This window comes from Microcaecilia unicolor, chromosome 6 (genome assembly GCF_901765095.1).
Source record: "Microcaecilia unicolor chromosome 6, aMicUni1.1, whole genome shotgun sequence".
NCBI lineage: Eukaryota > Metazoa > Chordata > Amphibia > Gymnophiona > Siphonopidae > Microcaecilia > Microcaecilia unicolor.
This window is the reverse complement of record NC_044036.1, coordinates 249,142,902-249,166,799: the sequence shown is the minus strand read 5'-3', so window position 1 is coordinate 249,166,799 and position 23,898 is coordinate 249,142,902. Positions and strand designations below refer to the sequence as shown.

At 46.8% G+C, this 23,898-nt stretch overlaps 1 protein-coding gene across 11 annotated transcripts in view; it reads right to left on the bottom strand.

Moving 5' to 3' along the window:
• EHMT1 (euchromatic histone lysine methyltransferase 1) overlaps positions 1-23,898 on the bottom strand; it is a 698,071-nt gene that overhangs the window by 333,785 nt on the left and 340,388 nt on the right. For all 11 annotated transcript variants that reach the window (XM_030207091.1, XM_030207089.1, XM_030207095.1 and 8 more), the window contains one exon: positions 7,626-7,727. In XM_030207091.1, the coding sequence (XP_030062951.1) occupies positions 7,626-7,727 (102 nt within the window). The remainder of the gene's footprint in view (positions 1-7,625; positions 7,728-23,898) is intronic.

The following is a 23,898-nucleotide window of genomic DNA, read 5'->3' as shown; positions in this document are numbered from 1 at the left end:
CAAAACAGCTCAAATTACTCACAAATTAACTACTCACAGAGATACTATTAATGTGCTCAGTCCTTACCTATTCCATCATTATATCCCCAAAGAATATGTGGCAGTGTCACAGATGGAACCATCATAGCACATTAAATGTTCTGCCTCCTTAAAAAATGTATGTACATACAATATGGCCCAACTTGGCTCCTCCAAAAATCAGTACTAATTAGTTTTATCCCCAAGTACTGAGTACATGTATACATACACAAATTATATGTTAATATACACAGTTTATGATAATATTTTTTGAATACTGCACATCCATAACATATTGCATACCAGATTCCTCAAGGGTATGGAGATAGAACCAAACAAGGAGATTTACAGAACCGGCGCTAGTACTCCACTTTTCTCGGATGTCCAGTGCTATTCGACTTCTGATTCTGATTTCCTCCTCGAAATGCACAACTTGTTCCTCTGATCCCATCCCCACCAACTTACTTAACACCATCTTACTGTCACCCCCCTCCATCTGTCATATCCTCAACCTATCTCTATCCACTGCAACTGTCCCTGACACCTTCAAGCACGCCGTAGTCACACCTCTCCTCAAAAAACCATCACTTGACCCTACCTGTCCCTCCAACTACCGCCCCATCTCCCTCCTACCCTTCCTCTCCAAACTACTTGAGCGCACTGTTCACAGCCACTGCCTCGATTTCCTCTCCTCTCAGGCCATCCTCGATCCACTTCAATCCGGTTTTCGCCCTCTACACTCGACAGAAACAGCACTCTCTAAAGTCTGTAATGACCTGTTCCTTGCCAAGTCCAGAGGCCACTACTCCATCCTTATCCTCCTTGATCTATCCGCTGCGTTTGACACTGTCAATCACGATTTACTTCTTGCCACACTGTCCTCATTTGGGTTCCAGGGCTCTGTCCTCTCTTGGTTCTCCTCCTATCTCTCCCATCGTACCTTCAGAGTACACTCTCACGGTTCTTCCTCCACCCCCATCCCACTCTCTGTAGGAGTTCCCCAGGGATCTGTCCTTGGACCCCTTCTTTTTTCAATCTACACCTCTTCCCTGGGCTCACTGATCTCATCTCATGGTTTCCACTATCATCTTTATGCTGATGACACCCAGTTGTATCTCTCCACACCAGACATCACTGTGGAGACCCAGACCAAGGTATCAGCCTGCTTGTCTGACATTGCTGCATGGATGTCCAACCACCACCTGAAACTGAACATGTCCAAGACCGAGCTTATAGTCTTTCCACCAAAGCCCACCTCTCCTCTTCCTCCTCTCTCGATCTCAGTTGATAACACCTTCATCCTCCCCGTCTCATCTGCCCGCAACCTTGGAGTCATCTTCGACTCCTCCCTCTCATTCTCTGCGCATATCCAGCAGACAGCCAAGACCTGTCGCTTCTTCCTCTTTAACATCAGCAAAATTCGCCCTTTCCTTTCTGAACACACCACCCGAACTCTCATCCATGCCCTCATTACCTCTCGCCTTGACTACTGCAACCTTCTCCTCACTGGCCTCCCACTTAGCCATCTATCCCCACTTCAATCCATCCAGAACTCTGCTGCTCGTCTTATATTCCGCCTGAACCGATACACTCATATTACCCCCCTCCTCAGGTCGCTTCACTGGCTTCTGATCAGATACCGCATTCAGTTCAAGCTTCTCCTTCTCACCTACAAATGCACTCAGTCTGCAGCCCCTCATTACCTCTCCACCCTCATCTCCCCTTACGTTCCCGCCCGACACCTCCGCTCACAGGACAAATCCCTCCTCTCAGCACCCTTCTCCACCACCGCCAACTCCAGGCTCCGCCCATTCTGCCTCGCCTCACCCTATGCGTGGAATCAACTTCCTGTGGCCCTACGCCAAGCCCCCTCCCTACCCATCTTCAAATCCTTGCTCAAAGCCCACCTCTTCAATGTTGCCTTCGGCACCTAACCTTAGACTGCCCCAATTTGACTGCCACTACTTGATTGTCTGTACATTTGTCCATTAGATTGTAAGCTCTTCGAGCAGGGACTGTCCTTCTATGTTATATTGTACAGCGCTGCGTAACCCTAGTAGCGCTTTAGAAATGTCAAATAGTAGTAGTAGTAGTAGTAGTGATTCATAAATACTGGCAAATTTTGAGGATCCATGCACCATTTTCTAATCCACCCTGTTTTGCATATAGAAGAAGGCAGAATTTAGGAGAACTTTTTTCAAGTCCAAAAAGAAGTCATGATGTTTTCCCTGGACATTATAAATGCAGGGGGTGTATGTGCTGCCAGTATGTATCTGAGGGGAATAAAATTAAGCTTTTGCACAGTGATCATGTGATTCACATGCATAACAGGACTAACTGTGATTCTAAGGGAGTGATCTATTGTATCTGGTGCCCCTGTAAGATGTTCTAAATTGGACATACCACTCGTAAAATTAAGACACGTATAGGTGAACACATTAGAAATATTCAAACTTGTAAGTTGGAGGCACCGTTGTCTGCATACTGGCAGGAGTGTCATCATGATATTACAGATGTGCGATATACAGTCCTCCTACAGATTACACTAATGAGAGGGGGTTCTTTGAGTGATGTGCTTATTCAAAAGGAACAACATTTTATTTTTTCCTGGGACACAGTGCAAACCCGTGGGTTGAATAGGGAGGTTAAGTGGCTGTAAGAATGTATGTAACTGCAACACCTGGAATCTGGGTCTTTGTGAGTAGTGCTTTTGAGTGGATCGGGGGGGGGGGGGGGTGGGTTTGAGGAGTCCAGCCTGGCTTGACCAGGCTCGGTGTGTGAATATTTGACGTGTGACCAATAAATGATGAGGGGTGCAGTTTGGATGACTATTTAAAGTGCACGGCGCTAGTGATGTCACTCGCTCCGTGCTGATGGTGGGCGGAGCCCTGATCTGGACCCACTTGGGGTTTGTGGCTGTAAGTGTGTTTTCAATCACATTTTTTATTTGTTTGGTAAGTAAGGCATTTTTCTGTATGGCTATTGAGTGATAGACAGGTTGGTAATTTCCTTGTTTATTGTAGATTCCCTTTCTGATGACGCGATGCGAAACTCGGCCAGAGTTAAAGGGAAATAAAGTTTTGATGTTGTGAGCATGGACTTGGGTGAAAGGAGCTTTACATGATGTTTGAACTTGAGTACAACCTATCCTCACAGGAAGTAATACTTTTATGCAGTTTCTTAACCATTTTATGTATGTTGTGAACAATTGTGTATGTCTTTATTAGAGGGTATATGCATATTTGGGCCACTATATACAAGGAACTGATTAGTGATTCTAGCGCCGGTTCTGTAAATCTCCTTGTGTTTGGTTCTATCTCCATACCCTTGAAGAATCTGGTATGCAATATGTTATGGATATGCAGTATTCAAAAAATATTATCATAAATTGTGTATATTAACATATAATCTGTGTATATATACATGTACTAAGTACTTCGGGATAAAACTAATTAATACTGATTTTTAGAGGACCCAAGTTGGGCCATATTGTATGTACATACATTTTTTAAGGAGGCAGAACATTTAATGTGCTATGATGGTTCCCATCTGTGACACTGCCATATATTCCTTTGGGGATATAATGGTTGGAATAGGTAAGGACTGAGCACATTAATAGTATCTCTGTGAGTAGTCAATTTGTGAGTAATTTGAGCTATTTTGATAATAGGGCTTGCTCTGAGCATAGTTCTGGAGCTAAAAATTAATGCCAAGATGTGTAGAGTGATGCAGAAATCCGAAAATACCGAATAGGAGGGGAGAGATTAGTATGCTCGACCTAGAAGAGAGACCTTGAGGTGTTGGTGTCTGAGGATCGGAAGGTGAAGAAACAATGCGACAAGGTGACGGCCGTGGCCAGAAGGATGCTAGGCTGCACAGAGAGGGACATAACAGCAGAAGAGAGGGACATAACAGCAGAAGAAAGGAGGTGTTGATGCCCCTCTACAAATCGTTGGTGAGGCCCCATTTGGAGTATTGTGTTCAGTTTTGGAGGCCGTATCTTGCTAAAGATGTAAAAAGACTGGAAGCGGTGCAAAGAAAAGCTACAAAAATGGTATGGGATTTGTGTTGTAAACCGTATGAGGAGAGACTTGCTGACCTGAACATGTATACCTTAGAGGAAAGGAGAAACAGGGGTGACATGATACAGACGTTCAAATATTTGAAAAGTATTAATACACAAATGAACCTTTTTCGAAGAGGGGAAGGCGGTAGAATTAGAGGACATGAATTGAGGTTGAAAGGGCGACTCAAGCTGGAGGAGTAGCCTAGTGGTTAGTGCAGTGGACTCTGATCCTGGGGAACTGAGTTCGATTCCCACTGCAGCTCCTTGTGACTCTGGGCAAGTCACTTAACCCTCCATTGCCCCTGGTACAAAATAAGTACCTGAATATATGTAAACCGCATTGAATGTAGTTGCAAAAACCTCAGAAAGGCTGTATATCAAGTCCCATTTCCCCTTTCCTAATGTCAGAAAGTATATTTTCATGGAAAGGGTGGTGGATATATGGAACGCCCTCCCGCGAGAGGTGGAGGAGATGAAAACGGTAATGGAATTCAAACGTGCGTGGGATAAACACAAAGGAATCCTGTTTATAAAGAATGGTTCCATGATATTTTAGTGGAGATTGGGTGGCGACGCCGGTAATTGGGAAACAAAATGGGAGCTGGGCAGACTTCTACGGTCTATGCCCTGATTGTGACTGAATAGATAGGGATGGGCTGGAGTGTAAATTTTAAGGGGCTTCAACGTTAGCTCCAGAACTTAGTACAAGAACAGTGCTGGGTAGACTTCTATGGTCTGTGCCCTGAGAAAGGCAAGGACAAATCAAACTCAGGTATATATCATGTAACTATCACATATCATGTAAATGAGTTCGTCTTGTTGGGCAGACTGGATGGACCGTACAGGTCTTTACCTGCCGTCATTTACTATGTTACATATGATGCAATTATGGAAGAGTTTGAACTTGGCTATTGCCAGTTAGAATTTATTTTTTGGGCATGTTTATTCACTATGTGGAGGGATTTATTCCTGGGCAGCTTGATCGTACTTATATGTCTTGGGAGGGGAGGGGCCTCTATTGTTTGGGGCAATTAGTGGAAGAGGGGGAGATAGTTATGTTCCAGGAGTTGGCGGAGGAATTTGACCTGGGTCAATGTGATCTGTTTCACTATTGGAAAGTAGTTGATTTTATTCGTAGAAAAGGCCATTCCAGAATTGCATTTGCCTACATCTCTCCTTGAGCAAGCTATGAATGGAAGCAGTGGATGTGGAAGTATATCCAGATTCTATTTACCTTTGTTGCGTCAGGTTCCCCCACTCTCGCTCGATGTGGACAAATGGGAGGTTATTTTGGGGATCCAACTTGATTTTAAATCATGGAAGAGAATTTATAAAAATCTTCTCCGGGTCTCTGTCGCAAGCAACTTGGTGGAGAATGGTTACAGAATATTATACAAGTGGTATTACACCCCTGTGCGACTGCATGTTATGTATGAAATGGAACTGATCAGTGCTGGTATGGATGTGGGGCTCAAGGGACCTTTATTCATCTTTGGTGGTATTGCCCTAAGGCACAGTACTTTTGGGACTCTGTGGAGGGTTGGCTTCAGAGTATTACTGGAGTCCGCATCACTGAGACTATAGCCAGCTGTTTGCTTCATTTGGGGCCCTCAGAGTTGTTGATGCAAAAGAGGAAGTTGACCCATCACATCTTTGCAGCAGGACGTCTGGTGTTGGCTTCTGCCTGGAAACAACCAGCTCTCCTGGGACTGTCAGTGGTGCAGGCTAAAGTTTTCTATGTCTACCTAATGTCCAAGCTTACAGCCATGCGAAGGAATAAGCTAACTCATTTTCTTTGAGTATGGAAAGACTATATGGCTTGGGTAGACAGTTCCGAGGCGCCTTCTTAGGTTTTTTTGATACTCCAATCTTATACCCAGAGGCTATACTCATCGTAGTTGGGGGGGGGGGGGGTTAAATTTTACTTTTCTATCTTTAGCAAGCAGAGGTAATGGGGGGATTTGACTTCATGTATAATTTGGTCATGTACTGAAGAATCACAGTATGTCTTGCTTAGTGGATGTGGGGGTTTGGGGGCTTTCACTGTATTGTATGCTTTTGTTCTTTATTAATAAATAAATTAATTAAAAAAAAAAAAAAAGAAGGAAGAACTCTGCCAGAGACCCCGATGCTAAAACCGCTGAAGAACGAGCTGTTGGATCCAGAGAAGCTGTGCTATCTGAAGAAAGAAGTGAACCACAGGGCTCCAAAATGGCCGCCGAAGCAGCCACAAGAGAAAATTCTGAGGGAAGCCCCATGAGGGAACCTGATCTGCCCGCAATGACACTGATGCCACCAGAGAGAAAAACAACCTCCCTGAAGGTCCCCAACAGACTGCTGTGCACGGAAACCACAAACAAATTTTAGCCCCGCAGCCACGAAGAAGCAAAAGTATGCCGCGTTACCGAGGGAGCAGACAGTAATTAAAGTTTTAAAGATGTACTCACCCCCACAATTTAGACCAGTGCAACTTGGAGTAAACTTGACACCCTCCTAAAGCATAGCTGCCTACACAAATAAATCTGTACAGCATCCATTCCCAACCCAATCCTCTTGAGCACTAAAATCTGTAGCCTTGCTGCCTTATTTTTTTTCTTTTTTTAATCTGAGAGGAAGGGGGCTGGAGGGAGAAGGGGCCTGGCACCACCAGGTGTACCCGAAGATAGGCACCAGCTGAAGCCTCATCACCTCCAGACTCGACTAAACCAAAGATGAGAACAGGAGCCAAATATCCCAGAGGAGACCAGAAGCTGTGGAGAGACCATCCGCCGCCTCCTGGAGATAGGGGAATACTGAAGGACCAGAAGGATGTCCTATATGAAAGAGTTGTCCTCTATCTCCACCTGCTGGTAGATGGTTATAACCCACAAGTTTCTGGATTCATATACTGGGATGACAAGGAAATATTTCTTATCAACTGTATAGACTTTTATCTTGCCTTCCAGCTGTAGTGGTTCATTTCTAAATACTATTACAATATTGGCTTGTCATGAATACTGAAATATTTATCATTTTTTTTCCTCTATGGAAAATGTTTTGCAAACTACAGGCTCTTTTTACAAAGTGGCACTAGCCGCCCATGGAAACTGAATGGGCTTTATCACATTCAGTGCGCCGCTTTGCTGTTGTCACCATATTCTCTTATAACCACCAGCAAAAGGCTTTGTTAAAAAAAAAAAAAAACAGGATCAGGCCAAACCAAGAACCAAAATGGCAAATCACTGAACAAACTACCCCCTCTGAATATAAGGACATCATTAACACTGAATAGCAAATGGCAGAGTGAAATCTAGACTATGATGAAAACAAGTAAAAAGTAATCATTTTTCCTGTTCAATCTTGGAGCTTTTTGAGAGATGACCTTGGATTCAGCAGTGATCATTATAACTTTGTGATATAAAAAGATCTCAAGCATGAAAAGGGATAGGGAATCTTTAAAAGACTGGAGAATAGTCTTCTCCAGACAAATAATCAGCAGGACACTTGACTGCTGTGGACAAATAACAACTAATCTTACTGTGGCCAAAGAAAGCATGTTTACCTTTTGGTCGTGAAGACAGAATTCCCTTTACTCCAAGATCCAGTGAGTCCAGAGAAACTTCTGTGTATTCCAGATTATCCTCTTGGCCATCTACCTCTGAACCTGTATCAAGCAGTTTAAAAATGCACAAATGCTGTAAAACATGAACCTCATATCTACGTGCATACCCACTACAAAGAGAGTGATAGGTTTACATAGGGTCCCTAGCCCTGTCAAATGTATGGAAGTGTAAAGTTAATCTCTTGATTGAAAAACAAAACTCAGTTTTGAATGAGACATCTGTAAAACTTCAGGCCTTTAATTAAAAATATTTGGTATACACAGTGAAAGAGGTATTGTTTAACCCTTTAGTGTCCAATGTTCCCGTAATAAGCCATATGGGAACAGACTGATGGGAACATTGGACACTACAGGGTTTTAATGTTAAAAGCACTGACTAACAAGTTAATAGAAGGCTAAATCCTAAATCTCCTCTACAGCTGATCACTGTATCACCACAGGCAGGAATTACTATCTTACTGTAATTCATTTTAGCCATCTCCAAGTAATGACACAACTTCTTTTCCATTCTCCTTTCAGGAAGCCTTTATACAGTCCCAGCACCAGAACATGATGGTAAATAAAGCACACAAGTCAGTCTAGTCTGCCTGTTTTTCTTTTTCATTGCAACACCATGAACTATATGTGATCTCCAGAATTACTCTTTCTTCCTCATAACTACAGAATACCTTTGTTTACCACATACATTCTTGAATTATTTTACTGTCGTTGCTTCCTCCACCTCTACTGTTAAGAGCTTTCTTAGGAACCTCTTGAATCTACCCCCTTTCAGCTTCATATGATAACAAGGTTTTCTCCATTGAAACATGCTTGCTTCTTGTGAATTATTTATACCATTGAGATATCAGATGTCTCTGTCATATTCCAAGCTTTGGCCATCCACCCAAGAAGCAAAATCAATGAAAGTGCATTGCAAGTTTGTAAAATTATTAGTAATAGTTTTAAAAACACAAACATTTCTGATTACTGCTAATTTGACAAGATTCTGAAAATTCACAAAATACGCAATTCCAAGCATCAGTATTCAAATTCCTTATTATCTTTTATCATCTATTTGTATACAATATTTTGACCTACTGCTCAATATCAACAAAAGCTCCAATCTGAAAAGTCCCCACTTTTGATAAACTCTGCCCGATGATGTATGGCCGCTGAATGAATCGGATGTGCAAATAGAGCTCCTGTGATTTTCTACAGTTGGAGACCCACGGCAGAGATCTGGGCTGGAAGTTTCATTAAGCCCCGACGATAGAGCTCCTCTCCCACAGCCATATGGAAGCAGTTCTCCGATATCAGCGCTTGCTGGCTTGGAAACCGAAATGTTGTCAAGTGGAGCAAGAAAGGAAGCAGATTCAACTCTATCAGAGGAATTGAGAAGTTTTCAAACTTCCAATTCAACTGCACAATCGGCAGAAATTTCAGTGGGGGAGATAAGAGAGACGATTGAAGATGAGAAGACTTTACAACAAACTGAGGTAGTGAACATTTCATTTACAAATCTTTTTCAGAAGCCCTCTGTAGTGACTCTAGACAGTTTGTGGCTATTGATAGCTGACTTAGGGAAGGCATTATGCCCCCAGATAAAGAAAATTAACTGGACTGCCAGAGAGCATTTTGGAAAGAGAATTGCTGTGCTCCTGGAAGCTTGGACCCCTAAGAGTTACACCTAGGGAATCTGCAGGGCCAGTTTGTTATTGAATGACTAGGTATAAAGAGGGACAATGCAATCAGTCCCAGGTAGTAATTAGGAAACTTCTGAACTTTGTTCGTAAAACTGAAATTTTAGAGGCCTTGTGGAGTGGAAAGAAGTTGCAATATGAAGGGAAGACAATACTAGTATTCCAGGACTATTTGGCACAGGATGCAGCCGAGCCCACACAGCTCTCCCTCTTGTGCTCCAAGTCGAAAGTGGCAAATGTTCATTTTGCACTACTGTTCCTGACATAAAGCTCAACAGTCAGTTCGTGAATGCACTACCAGGAAGGGAGAACGAGTTTTAAGTAATGGCTTGTAATTTCTGCTAAGAGACGTGTTTGGAATGTTGTCTGTTATACAAGTGGCTGGCTGTTAGATTGTTAGTTCTTTATGGTGTGCATATAGCCCCGAGTTTCAAAGGTGCCTGCTAACCAAAACCCTTACATAAGAGATGGTTCTGTACACTGAAAAGACAGATAAAGCCTAAAGGGATGTATATCTTTCGATTTTGTTTAGCATTCGCCCTGGCTGAATGACCATTACCCTTGATAATGGTGAGTCTGTTAGTGGAGGGCAGATGGCAATGGATGAAGTAGTTCTCACCTGCCTTTTGACAGTACTTACTAATGTGGAGAATATGAGAACCTTATTGAGTAGTAAAAGAACAACTTTGTCAGCTCATAAGGACATGTCAGTTGGTGTGTGGTGTGAATGAGACTAGGGGGATGCTGTGAGTGGGGTGTGGGATAACTAAATCACAGGGGCATAGGTGTGTGTCAGTTGAGTGTTGGGAGGAGAAGGACTCAAGTATGGGGTGAATGGGCAATTCCCTCCCTGTTCAGTAGAAGCATTTTTGAGAGCAAAAGGGTGGCCGGGACTTTGGGTAGGGAGGGAGGTGGGTTGGAGAGGGGATCAGGGTCACAGAGAGTTACGGAACAATCTCAGAGCTATGGCTATTGGCTGGGCCTCCTTTGATGATTGGGTCTGGAACATCAGAAACCATCACGACTACCATCCACAATTGTGTCTCTTGGAATATGGCAGGTCTAAGTGCACCAATTAAGGACAGAAAGTTTTGCAAGTCTTGAAAAGGTGATGGATAGTGGTGGCTATGTTGCAGGAGACACACTTGAATAAGGTGGAACATGCCAAGTTGAGTATATAGTAGATGGGAGAAGCATTGAGGAAATCATTAGTGACAAAAAATGGCAGATGTCCCTATCCTTCTTCTTAAGTTACTGGGCTGTGTTATTAAAAAGCTCATTAGAGTCAAGAGAACAGTTTTTAATTGTGTGATGTTACATGGAAGGACACAATATAGACTTGGTTTGATTGGTAATTGAGGTTACCTGCGTCCTGCTCTTAATATCTCCCTGATAAACTATTGACTCCTTTATTCTATTTCACCCCCTTTTTATTCTATCCTATTAACACAAAAAAGCAAACAAACCTGTCCTTCACTTGCAGAGGGTCTGACCTCTATAAGTTCCTTATCTGTCTCTATCCTATTGTCTATATTGCGTTGTGATTTTATATTTTTATGCTGATATTGTCTTAAAGGGATTTTAGAGAAGTGTGTTTTAAATATCTGTGCTAGTGATTTCATCTTTTTATGCTGGAATTGTCTTAAAGGTGTTCCTCAACGCCCGTCATCGAGACTCCTCCGTACCGATGAGGAAGACGTAGAATCCTCAAGTCTCCTCAGGGCCGGGTCCGACGAAGGTCGATCCCAGGGGGCCTGCATAACAGGAGGCCTCGAGGCAGGTGGAGACTCACTCGAAGCCTCACTGCTCCCAACGCGAGTTGGTCTCTCAGTAGCCATTACTTCTGCTCCTAATGTCGATGCTCCTCTCGATGTCAAAGGACTGGACCGAGCCCCAAAAAGCTTTCCTCGTTGGGCTTCTCGAGATGCTTGGGTCCGTTTCTTCATATGAAGACACAGCCTAGAAGCGGCTGGGCAATGGGTGGGCCCCAAGGAACTGGATACACCAGGCGTGGGTATCAGTACCTGAGATGGTCCGGTTGCACCGAGTACAACGTTTGAAGCCGCTGGGTGTCTTCGATGACATGGAAGGAAAAACGGCTTCAGCGAAGTCAAAGGACGTGACTGTGCCTGTTAAGAGAAAAAAAGGGCACAGAAAAGAAGGGGATAACTCAGCTGCTTCGAAAACAAAGGAAACTTTAAAATGGGACAAAAGTAAAAGAAACTACGGGAACTTTTTTTTTAACTGTAGAATTGAAATAAAATTAAGTAAAATACAGCAAAAAGCCAAAAACTCGCAAATACTCTTTCCTGGGCCTGAGAGGAGCGCGGAAAAACTCTATCGCACCTCAACGCAGTGAAAAGAAAACTGAGGAGGCATGCTCACGCGATGGCGGGAAGTCGTCCGTGCATTCACAGTGTGCACGGTTCGCGCACAAGAAGGCTCTGGCAAAACTTTTTAATTTTGCTAGTGAAAAATTTGCCGTTTCCTGGGCCGACGTCGACCCACATGTGAGAACAAGCAACCTGCTTGTCCTTGGAGAATCAGATATGCCTATCACACAGCACGCCACAATCAACCATCACCCTGCTATAAAGACAGGGAGGGGAGGGAACCAGGGTCACTGGATATCCCCCTAGCTCGAAGATGAGGAACTCAGGACCACTGAGTATCATCTACAACTAGCCCCAACATGGCTACCACTACACTCTACTACTATTACTACTACTATTTAGCATTTCTATAGCGCTACAAGGCGTACGCAGCGCTGCACAAACATAGAAGAAAGATAGTCCCTGCTCAAAGAGCTTACAATCTAATAGACAAAAAATAAAGTAAGCAAATCAAATCAATTAATGTGTACAGGAAGGAGGAGAGAAGAGTAGTGGAGGCGAGTGGTTACAAGTGGTTACGAGTCAAAAGCAATGTTAAAGAGGTGGGCTTTCAGTCTAGATTTAAAGGTGGCCAAGGATAGGGCAAGATGTAGGGGCTCAGGAAGTTTATTCCAGGCGTAGGGTGTAGCGAGACAGAAGGCGCGAAGTCTGGAGTTGGCAGTAGTGGAGAAGGGAACAGATAAGAAGGATTTATCCATGGAGCGGAGTGCACGGGAAGGGGGGTAGGGAAGGACGAGTGTGGAGAGATACTGAGGAGCAGCAGAGTGAGTACATTTATAGGTTAGTAGAAGAAGTTTGAACAGGATTCGAAAACGGATAGGGAGCCAGTGAAGCGACTTGAGGAGAGGGGTAGTATGAGTAAAGCGACCCTGGCGGAAGACAAGACGGGCAGCAGAGTTTTGAACCGACTGGAAAGGGGAGAGATGACTAAGTGGGAGGCCAGCAAGAAGCAGATTGCAGTAGTCCAAACGAGAGGTGACAAGGGTGTGGATGAGGGTTTTGGTAGAGTGCTCGGAAAGAAAGGGGCGGATTTTACGGATGTTGTAAAGAAAGAAACGACAGGTCTTGGCGATCTGCTGGATATGAGCAGAGAAGGAGAGAGAAGAGTCAAAAATGACCCCAAGGTTTCAAGCTGAGGAGACAGGGAGAATGAGAGAGCCATCAACAGAAATAGAAAACGGGGGGAGGGGGGAGGTGGGTTTGGGGGAAAAAATGAGAAGCTCGGTTTTGGTCATGTTTAATTTCAGGTGGTGCTGAGACATCCAGACAGCAATGTCAGACAAGCACGCTGAAACTTTGGTTTCACCAGCCAGCAATCCAGAGCAGCTGCGCGATCCGTCCACCATCCGCTAGGAGACAGAGAAAATACTGAACATTCCAGGCTGCACGATACCCTTAAGGGATGGTTTACTTGGAACTATTTTCTCTGTCTCCTTCCACTGGTAGATGGACACAACCCATTAGTCTGGACTGGTGTAGATGACAAGGAAAGGGTAGTTCTTTGAAAGACAGGAAATTAACAAAAGTGCTGTTCCTTAATTTTCTGGGTACATCACAGATTTTGTATGTACTAACAATTCAATGTTATGCAGACCTAATGCTTGTCCTATGATTAATGCCATTTAACTCCATGAGTTGGCTGCTGTGTGAAAAATCTTCCTTCAAACTGCCTCCAAGGAGTACACTGAGCTCCCTTCCAGGCTATCTAGTTAAGGATATTTTATAGATTTTTCTGCAGAATGTAGTCACTATATTATCAGGTAAAAAAAAAAAACAACAAAACAAATAAATAAAAAAAACCACCTATTATAGATATGCATCTGAGCATGAGAACCATTCCAATTATTTCAGGAGAGCGGAGGATGTTCATCACCTATATAGAGAAGTTACTTACCTGTAGCAGGTATTCTCCGAGGACAGCAGGATGATTGTTCTCACTGATGGGTGACGTCCGTCGGCAGCCCCAGGATCGGAGATCTTCCTAGCAACAAAGTTTGCTAGCCTTCGCGTGCACATGTGTGCACCGCGCATGCGTGACTGTCTTCACGCCCGTAGCGTGAACGTGCTCCTCAGTCACGTAGAAAGCAAAGACAAGGGAAGACACAACTGCTGTCCTCGGAGAATACCTGCTACAGGTAAGTAACTTTGCTTTCTCCAAGTACAAGCAGGCTGCTTGTTCTCACTGATGGGGTATCCCTAGCCCCCAGGCTCACTCAAAACAACAAATATTGGTCAATTGGGCCTCGCAACGGCGAGGACATAACATAGATTGACCTGAAACCATAAACAACTAACAGAGTGCAGCCTGGAACAGAACAAAAATGGGTCTGGGGGGGTGGAGTTGGATTCTAAACCCCAAACAGATTCTGCAGCACCGACTGCCCAAACCGACTGACGGGTCGGGTATCCTGCTGTAGGCAGTAATGAGATGTGAATGTGTGGACAGATGACCACGTCGCAGCCTTGCAAATCTCTTCAAGAGTGGCTGACTTCAAGTGGGCCACTGACGCTGCCATGGCTCTAACACTATGAGCCGTGACATGACCCTCCAGAGACAGCCCAGCTTGGGCGTAACTGAAGGAAATGCAATCTGCTAGCCAATTGGATATGGTGCGTTTACCGACAGACATGCCCCTTCTGTTGGGATCAAAAGAAACAAACATTTGGGCGGACTGTCTGAATGGGCTTGTCCGCTCCAGATAGAAGGCCAATGCTCACTTGCAGTCCAATGTGTGCAACTGACGTTCAGCAGGGCGGGTATGAGGACGGGGAAAGAATGTTGGCAGGACAACTGACTGGTTCAGATGGAATTCCGACACCACCTTTGGCAGGAACTTAGGGTGAGTGCGGAGGACTACTCTGTTATGATGAAATTTGGTATAGGGAGCATGAGCTACCAAGCCTTGAAGCTCACTGACCCTACAAGCTGAAGTAACTGCCACCAAGAAATGACCTTCCAGGTCAAGTACTTCAGATGGCAGGAATTCAGTGGCTCAAAAGGACGCTTCATCAGCTGGGTGAGAACGACGTTGAGATTCCATGACACTGGTGGAGGTTTGATAGGGGGCTCTGACAAAAGCAAACCTCTCATGAAGCAAACCACTAAAGGCTGTCCCAAGATACGCTTACCCTCTACACGAAAATGAAAGGCACTAATCGCACTAAGGTGAACCCTTACGGAGTTGGTCTTAAAACCAGACTCGGACAAGTGTAGAAGGTATTCAAGCAGGGTCTGTGTAGGACAAGAACAAGGATCTAGGGCCTTGCTGTCACACCAGATGGCAAACCTCCTCCATTTGAAAGAATAACACCTCTTCGTGGAATCTTTTCTGGAAGCAAGCAAGTCTCGGGAGACACCCTCAGAGAGACCCAAGGAGGCAAAGCCTACGCTCTCAACATCCAGGCCGTGAGAGCCAGGGACTGGAGGATGGGATGCAGAAGCGCCCCCTCGTTCTGAGTGATGAGGGTTGGAAAACACTCCACTCTCCACGGTTCTTCGGAGGACAACTCCAGAAGAAGAGGGAACCAGATCTGGCGCAGCCAGAAGGGAGCGATCAGAATCATGGTTCCATGATCCTGCTTGAGTTTCAGCAAAGTCTTCCCTACCAAGAGTATGGGAGGATACGCATACAGCAGGCCCCTCCCCCAATAAAGGAGAAAGGCATCTGACGCCAGTCTGTCGTTGGCCTGAAGTCTGGAACAGAACTGAGACCTTGTGATTGAGCTGAGTGGCAAAGAGATCTACCAAGAGGGTGCCCCACGCTTGGAAGATCCTGCGTACTACTCTCGAGCTGAGAGACCACTCGTGAGGTTGCATGATACTGCTCAACCTGTCGGCCAGACTGTTGTTTACACCTGCCAGATACGTGGCTTGGAGAAACATGCCGTGCTGGCAAGCCCAATGCCACATCCTGACGGCTTCCTGACACAGGGGGCGAGATCCGGTGCCCCCCTGCTTGTTGATGTAGTACATAGCAACCTGATTGTCTGTCTGAATTTGAATAATTTGATAAGACAGTCGATCTCTGAAAGCCTTTAGCGCATCCCAGACCGCTTGTAACTCCAGGAGACTGATTTGAAAACCTGCTTCCTGAAGGGACCAACAACCTTGGGTGTGGAGCCCATCGACATGAGCTCCCCACCCCAGGAGAGACACATCCGTAATCAGCACTTTTTGTGGCTGAGGAATTTGAAAGGGACATCCCAGGGTCAAATTGGAGCGAACTGTCCACCAATGCAGGGATTTGAGAAAAATTGTGGACAGCTGGATCACGTCCTCTAGACCCCCCCGCAGCTTGGTACCACTGGAAAGCTAGGGTCCATTGAGCTGATCTCATGTGAAGACGGGCCATGGGAGTCACATGAACTGTGGAGGCCATGTGGCCGAGCAATCTCAACATCTCCCGAGCTGTGATCTGCTGAGACGCTTGGGCCCAGGAAACAAGAGACAGAAGATTGTCTGCCCTCGCCTCGGCGAGGTAGGCATGAGCTGTCTGGGAGTCCAGCAGAGCTCCTATTAATTCTAGTCTTTGAAGTGGAAGAAGGTGGGACTTTGGATAATTTATCACAAACCCTAGTAGCTCCAGGAGTCGAATAGTCATTTGCATAGACTGTAGATCTCCTGCCTCTGAGGTGTTCTTTACCAGCCAATCGTCGAGATAAGGAAGCACATGCACTCCCAGTCTGCGTAGGGACGCTGCCACTACTGCCAGGCATTTTGTAAACACTCTGGGCGCAGAGGCGAGACCAAAGGGTAGCACACAATACTGAAAATGCCGTGTTCCCAGACGGAATACTGCTTGTGAGCTGTCAGTATCAGGATGTGAATATAAGCATCCTTTAAGTCCAGAGAGCATAGCCAATTGTTTTTCTGAATCATGGGAAGCACAGTGCCCAGGGAAAGCATCCTGAACTTTTCTTGGACCAGATATTTGTTCAGGGTCCTTAGGTCTAGGATGGGACACATCCCCCCTGTTTTCTTTTCCACAAGAAAGTACCTGGAATAGAATCCCAGCCCTTCCTGCCCCGGTGGCACGGGCTCGACCGCATTGGCGCTGAGAAGAGAGGAGAGTTCCTCTGCAAGTGCTGGAAGCTGAAGGACTGAGCTTGTGCTGGAAGCTGAAGGACTGAGCTCCAAGAAAGCAATTTGGAGGTTTTGAGATCAAATTGAGGGAGTATCCAAGCTGGACTATTGGAAGAACCCACCGGTCAGAGGTTACAAGAGGCCACCTTTGGTGAAAAAATTTTAACCTCCCCCCAACCGGTAGATCATCCGGCACAGACACTTTTATGTTGGCAATGCTCGCCTGCAGCCAGTCAAAAGCCCATCCCTTGCTTTTGCTGAGGAGCTGCAGGGGCCTGTTGAGGCGCACACTGTTGATGTGAACGAGCGCGCTGGGGCTTAGAATGAGCTGGCGAGCAGGAGGATTGTACCTACGCTTATTATAAGCGTAGGGAGCATTCCTCCTTCCCCCATAAAAACTTCTACCTGATGAGGTAGATGCTGAAGGCGTCCGGTGGGAGAGTTTGTCGAAAGCGGTGTCCCGCTGGTGGAGCTGCTCTACCACCTGTTCGACCCGCTCACCAAAAATGTTATCCCCCCGGCAAGAAGCATTCGCAATCCGCTGCTGGACTCTATTCTCCAGGTCAGAGGCACGCAGCCATGAGAGTCTGCACATCACTATACCTTGAGCAGCGGCCCTGGACGCAACATCAAAAGTGTCGTAAACACCCCTGGACAGGAATTTGCTACACGCCTTCAGCTGCCTGACCACCTCCTGAAAAGGCTTGGCCTGCTCCAATGGGAGCTTATCGACCAAGTTCGTCAGCTGCCACACATTGTTCCGCAAGTGGATGCTCGTGTAGAGCTGGTACAACTGGATCTTGGACACGAGCATAGCAGAATGGTAGGCCTTCCTCCCAAAAGAGTCCAGAGTCCTAGACTCACGCCCCGGAGGCGCCGAGGCGTAATCTCTAGTACTCTTGGCTTTCTTGAGAGCCGAATCCACAACTCCAGAGTCAAGAGGCAACTGGGTTTTCATCAACTCTGGGTCCCCGTGGATCCGATACTGGGACTCAATCTTTTTGGGCTTAGTGGCATTACTTAATGGTTTCGTCCAGTTCACCAGCAATATCTGTTTCAGGACATTATGCAGGGGAACAGTGGACGACTCCTTAGGTGGCAAAGGATAGTCCAGGACCTCGAACATCTCAGTCCTGGGCTCATCCTCAGTAACCACTGGGAAGGGAATGGCCGTAGACATTTCCCAGACAAATGACGAGAAAGACAGACTCTCAGGGGGAGAAAGATTTCTCTCTGGCGAAGGAGTAGGATCAGAAGGAAGACCACAAGACTCCTCATCAGAGAAATATCTGGGGTCTTCCTCTGCCTCCCACGAGGCCTCACCTTCGGTATCGGACACAAGTTCTCTGACTTCAGTCCGAAGCCGAGCCCATCTTGACGCCGAGGAACTAATTCCTCTATGGCGGTGCCGAGAAGAAGACTCACTCACCGCCGGCGACGAAGCTCCCTCCAGCGACGTCGACGGGGAGTCAACTTGGGTGGCAGCGGAGGCCGATGCTGCAAGCAGTACCGGTGTCGCAGTCCTCACCACTGGCGGGGAGCCAACCGCCACATCTCTCGACGGTACCGACCGTGCAAGCACCAGCGATACCGGAACAGATGGTCTCAGCAGTCCTTCCAGAATCCATGGAAGAATGGCCCAGAGGCGCTCGTCTAGAGTGTCTGTCGAGCACGGCAGTGGGGCTGGTACAGGCGACAAACTCAGAATCTGCCTGGGGCGAGGAGGCGGTACCAGGCTGTCCGGAGAAGAACGCATCGACATCTCCTGTATGGAGGGTGAGCGGTCCTCCCAGCGTCGATGCTTCACAGGTGCCGAATCCTTCGGCGCCCCGAACTCTCGGTACCATGACGGGAAGGTGACCGATGATGGTCTATAGACGTAATCTACTTAGATTTCAGCAAAGCTTTTGACACGGTTCCCCACAGGAGGCTCTTAAATAAACTGGATGGGCTGAAGATAGGACCCAAAGTGGTGAACTGGATTAGGAACTGGTTGACGGACAGAAGCCAGAGGGTGGTGGAGAATGGAATTCGCTCGGAGGAGGGGAAGGTGAGTAGTGGAGTGCCTCAAGGATCGGTGCTGGGACCGACTCTGTTCAATATATTTGTGAGTGACATTGCCGAAGGGTTAGAAGGTAAAGTTTGCCTATTTGCGGATGACACTAAAATCTGTAACTGAGTGGACACCCGGGAGGGAGTGGAAAACATGAAAAAGGATCTGAGGAAGCTAGAAGAATGGTCTAAGGTTTGGCAATTAAAATTCAATGCAAAGAAATGCAAAGTGATGCACTTAGGGAATAGAAATCCTCGGGAGACGTATGTGTTAGGCGGGGAAAATGTGATAGGTACGGGCGGGGAGAGGGATCTTGGGGTGATAGTATCTGAGGATCTGAAGGTGAAGAAACAGTGTGACAAGGCGGTGGCCGTAGCTAGAAGGTTGTTAGGCTGTATAGAGAGAGGTGTGACCAGCAGAAGAAAGGGGGTGTTGATGCCCCTGTATAAGTCGTTGGTGAGGCCCCACCTAGAGTATTGTGTTCAGTTTTGGAGGCCGTACCTTGCAAAGGATGTAAAAAGAATTGAAGCGGTGCAAAGAAAAGCTACGAGAATGGTAAGGGATTTGCGTTACAAGACGTATGAGGAGAGACTTGATGACCTGAACATGTATACTCTGGAAGAAAGGAGAAACAGGGGAGATATGATACAGACCTTCAAATATTTGAAAAGCATTAATCCGCAAACAACCCTTTTCCGGAGGTGTGAAGGAGGTAGGACGTGAAATGAGATTGAAGGGGGGCAGACTCAAGAAAAATGTCAGGAAGTATTTTTTCACAGAGAGAGTAGTGGATGCTTGGAATGCCCTCCCGCTGGAGCTGGTGGAAATGAAAACGGTAACAGAATTCAAACACGCGTGGGACAAACATAAAGGAATCCTGTTCAGAAGGAATGGATCCTAAGGAGCTTAGCAGAGATTGGGTGGCAGAGCCGGTGGCGGGAGGCGGGGATAATGCTGGGCAGACTTATACGGTCTGTGCCAGAGCCGGTGGTGGGAGGAGGGGCTGATGGTTGGGAGGCGGGGATAGTGCTGGGCAGACTTACACGGTCTGTGCCCTGAAAAGGACAGGTACAAATCAAGGTAAGGTATACAAAAAAGTAGCACATATAAGTTTATCTTGTTGGACAGACTGGATGGACCATGCAGGTCTTTTTCTGCCGTTATCTACTATGTTACTATGATGATGGTGCTTCTTCACCTTCGCTTGAAGCACGTCACCGGTAACTCCCGGTACCGACGAGGAGGACGTGGAATCCACACGTCTCCTCGGGGCCGGGTCCGAAAGAGGTCGGTCCCAGGGGGCCTGTACCGCAGGAGCCCTCGAGGCAGCTGGAGACCCACTCAATGGCTCACTGCTACCAGCGTGGGAGGGTCTGTGGACAGCCATCACCTGCGCTCCTGACGTCGATGCAGTCTCCGATGCCGACATGGATACCGACGAGGACCTCGGTACCGCTGGCGCTGTCGACGTCAAAGTACCGGACGGGGCTCTGAACAAAAGGTTCCACTGAGCCAATCTCGCCACCTGGGTCCTCTTCTTCAGCTGAAGACACAACGTGCAGGCGTCGGGACGATGACCAGCCCCCAGACACTGAAGACACGAGACATACTTATCAGTGAGTGAGATCGTCCGGCTGCACCATGTGCACTTCTTGAAGCCGCTGGTAGGCTTCGAGGACGGGCGGAAAAATCGCGCCAGCGAAATCAAAATTTGCGTAATCTCCGCTCGCTGGACAAATCTCTCTTGTCGTCCTCCTTCTCCTCCACTCCAGGCTTTGTTCCTTTTCCCTCGTGGCACCTTATGCCTGGAATGGTCTTCCTGAGCCTGTACACCCAGCTCCATCTCTGTTTTCAAATCTATGTTCAAAATCCACCTTTTCACTACTGCTTTTGGCTCCTAACCACTACTCAATTCCCCTATCCTTCTTCCTTCTCACCCAGTACTTTCCTCGCCCTTAATTGTCTTGTCTGTCTTTTAGATTGTAAGCTCTATCGAGCAGGGACTGTCTCTCTGTGTCAGGTGTTCAGCGCTCCATGCGTCTGGTAGCGCTATACAAATATTAATAATAATAATAATAATAATAATAATGACGAAAAAAGGCACCAAAACTGGGAAAAACCTGTATGGACGACGACAAAAGGAAACTTACTTGGACAAAACTAAGGAAAATACAGGGAAGTAAAACTTTTTTTTTTGGTAAACAAAAAAACGAGCAAACTCGCTCAGAAAAAACTCCGAAGAGCGGCGAAAAACGCTGCGAGGGCTCTCCTGAGGCGCAGATCAACCGAAAACAGCCGTCCTGATCCACGGAAAAAAATAGACTGAGGAGCACGTTCGTGCTACGGGTGGGAAGACGGTCGCACATGTGCGCGCGAGGGCTAGCAAACTTTGTTGCTAGGAAGATCTCCGATCCTGGGGCTGCCGACGGACGTCACCCATCAGTGAGAACAAGCAAGCAGCCTGCTTGTCCTTGGAGAAAAACTATTACATTTAATTAAAACATTATTGGGAACTTTTACTAAGCTGCGGCAAAAAGTGTCCTGCGGCAGTGTGAATGTGTCTTTTGGGCGCATGCTGGGCCATTTTTTGCCACATCCTGGAAAAAGGGCCTTTTTTTAAGGGGCTGGAAAACGGACGTGCAACAAAATAAAAACCAGTGTACGTCCATTTTCGGCCTGAGACCTTACCTTCACCCACTGACTTAGCAGTAAGGTCTCACATGCTACCTGAGAAGTAGGTATGCAGTGCGTGCACACTGCTATTTACCGCCAGGTAAGCACCACGCAGTAGAAAATATTTTCTATTACCACCTGGGGCACATGGTAGCAGGGTGGTAATGCTGATTTGGCGTGCACTGTACTCACGTAGGCCCTTAAGCGTGACTTTGTAAAAGGGCCCCTAAAAGAACAGATTGAGCCAATAGGTGTCCTTCAACTTTCAGAATTATGTACCCTATCACAAGTCTAACACTCTGGAGTGAAAAAGGATTAAACAAATGGAGTATACCCTGTTGTCAACTTACTCTTCATACCATGCTTTTTTTTTTTTTTTGTTACATTTGTACCCCGCGCTTTCCTACTCATGGCAGGCTCAAAGCGAATGCTACATACCTGTAGAAGGTATTCTCCGAGGACAGCAGGCTGATTGTTCTCACTGATGGGTGACGTCCACGGCAGCCCCCTCCAATCGGAAACTTCACTAGCAAAGGCCTTTGCTAGTCCTTGCGCACCCATGCGCACCGCGCATGCGTGGCCGTCTTCCCGCCCGAACCGGCTCGTGTTCGTCAGTCCCATATGTAGCAAGACAAAGACAAGGGAAGACACAACTCCAAAGGGGAGGCGGGCGGGTTTGTGAGAACAATCAGCCTGCTGTCCTCGGAGAATACCTTCTACAGGTATGTAGCATTCGCTTTCTCCGAGGACAAGCAGGCTTGCTTGTTCTCACTGATGGGGTATCCCTAGCCCCCAGGCTCACTCAAAACAACAAACATGGTCAATTGGGCCTCGCAACGGCGAGGACATAACTGAGATTGACCTAACAATTTATCCAACTAACTGAGAGTGTAGCCTGGAACAGAATAAAACATGGGCCTAGGGGGGTGGAGTTGGATTCTAAACCCCGAACAGATTCTGAAGCACTGACTGCCCAAACCGACTGTCGCGTCGGCTATCCTGCTGCAGGCAGTAATGAGATGTGAATGTGTGGACAGATGACCACGACGCAGCTTTGCAAATCTCTTCAATAGTGGCTGACTTCAAGTGGGCTACCGACGCTGCCATGGCTCTAACATTATGAGCCGTGACATGACCCTCAAGAGCCAGCCCAGCCTGGGCGTAAGTGAAGGAAATGCAATCTGCTAGCCAATTGGATATGGTGCGTTTCCCCACAGCCACTCCCCTCCTGTTGGGATCAAAAGAAACAAACAATTGGGCGGACTGTCTGTTGGGCTGTGTCCGCTCCAGATAGAAGGCCAATGCTCTTTTGCAGTCCAATGTGTGCAGCTGACGTTTAGCAGGGCAGGAATGAGGACGGGGAAAGAATGTTGGCAAGACAATTGACTGGTTCAGATGGAACTCCAACACAACCTTTGGCAAGAACTTAGGGTGAGTGCGGAGGACTACTCTGTTATGATGAAATTTGGTGTAAGGGGCCTGGGCTACCAGGGCCTGAAGCTCACTGACTCTACGAGCTGAAGTAACTGTCACCAAGAAAATGACCTTCCAGGTCAAGTACTTCAGATGGCAGGAGTTCAGTGGCTCAAAAGGAGGTTTCATCAGCTGGGTGAGAACGACATTGAGATCCCATGACACTGTAGGAGGTTTGACGGGGGGCTTTGACAAAAGCAAACCTCTCATGAAGCGAACAACTAAAGGCTGTCCTGTGATCGGCTTACTTTCCACACGGTAATGGTATGCACTAATTGCGCTAAGGTGAACCCTTACAGAGTTGGTCTTGAGACCAGACTCAGACAAGTGCAGAAGGTATTCAAGCAGGGTCTGTGTAGGACAAGAACAAGGATCTAGGGCCTTGCTGTCACACCAGACGGCAAACCTCCTCCATAGAAAGAAGTAACTCCTCTTAGTGGAATCTTTCCTGGAAGTAAGCAAGATGCTGGAGACACCCTCTGACAGACCCAAAGAGGCAAAGTCTACGCTCTCAACATCCAGGCCGTGAGAGCCAGAGACTGGAGGTTGGGATGCAGAAGCGCCCCTTCATCCTGTGTGATGAGGGTCGGAAAACACTCCAATCTCCACGGTTCTTCGGAGGATAACTCCAGAAGAAGAGGGAACCAGATCTGACGCGGCCAAAAGGGAGCAATCAGAATCATGGTGCCTCGATCTTGCTTGAGTTTCAACAAAGTCTTCCCGACCAGAGGTATGGGAGGATAAGCATACAGGAGACCCTCCCGCCAGTCCAGGAGGAAGGCATCCGATGCCAGTCTGCCGTTGGCCTGAAGCCTGGAACAGAACTGAGGGACCTTGTGGTTGTCTCGAGATGCAAAGA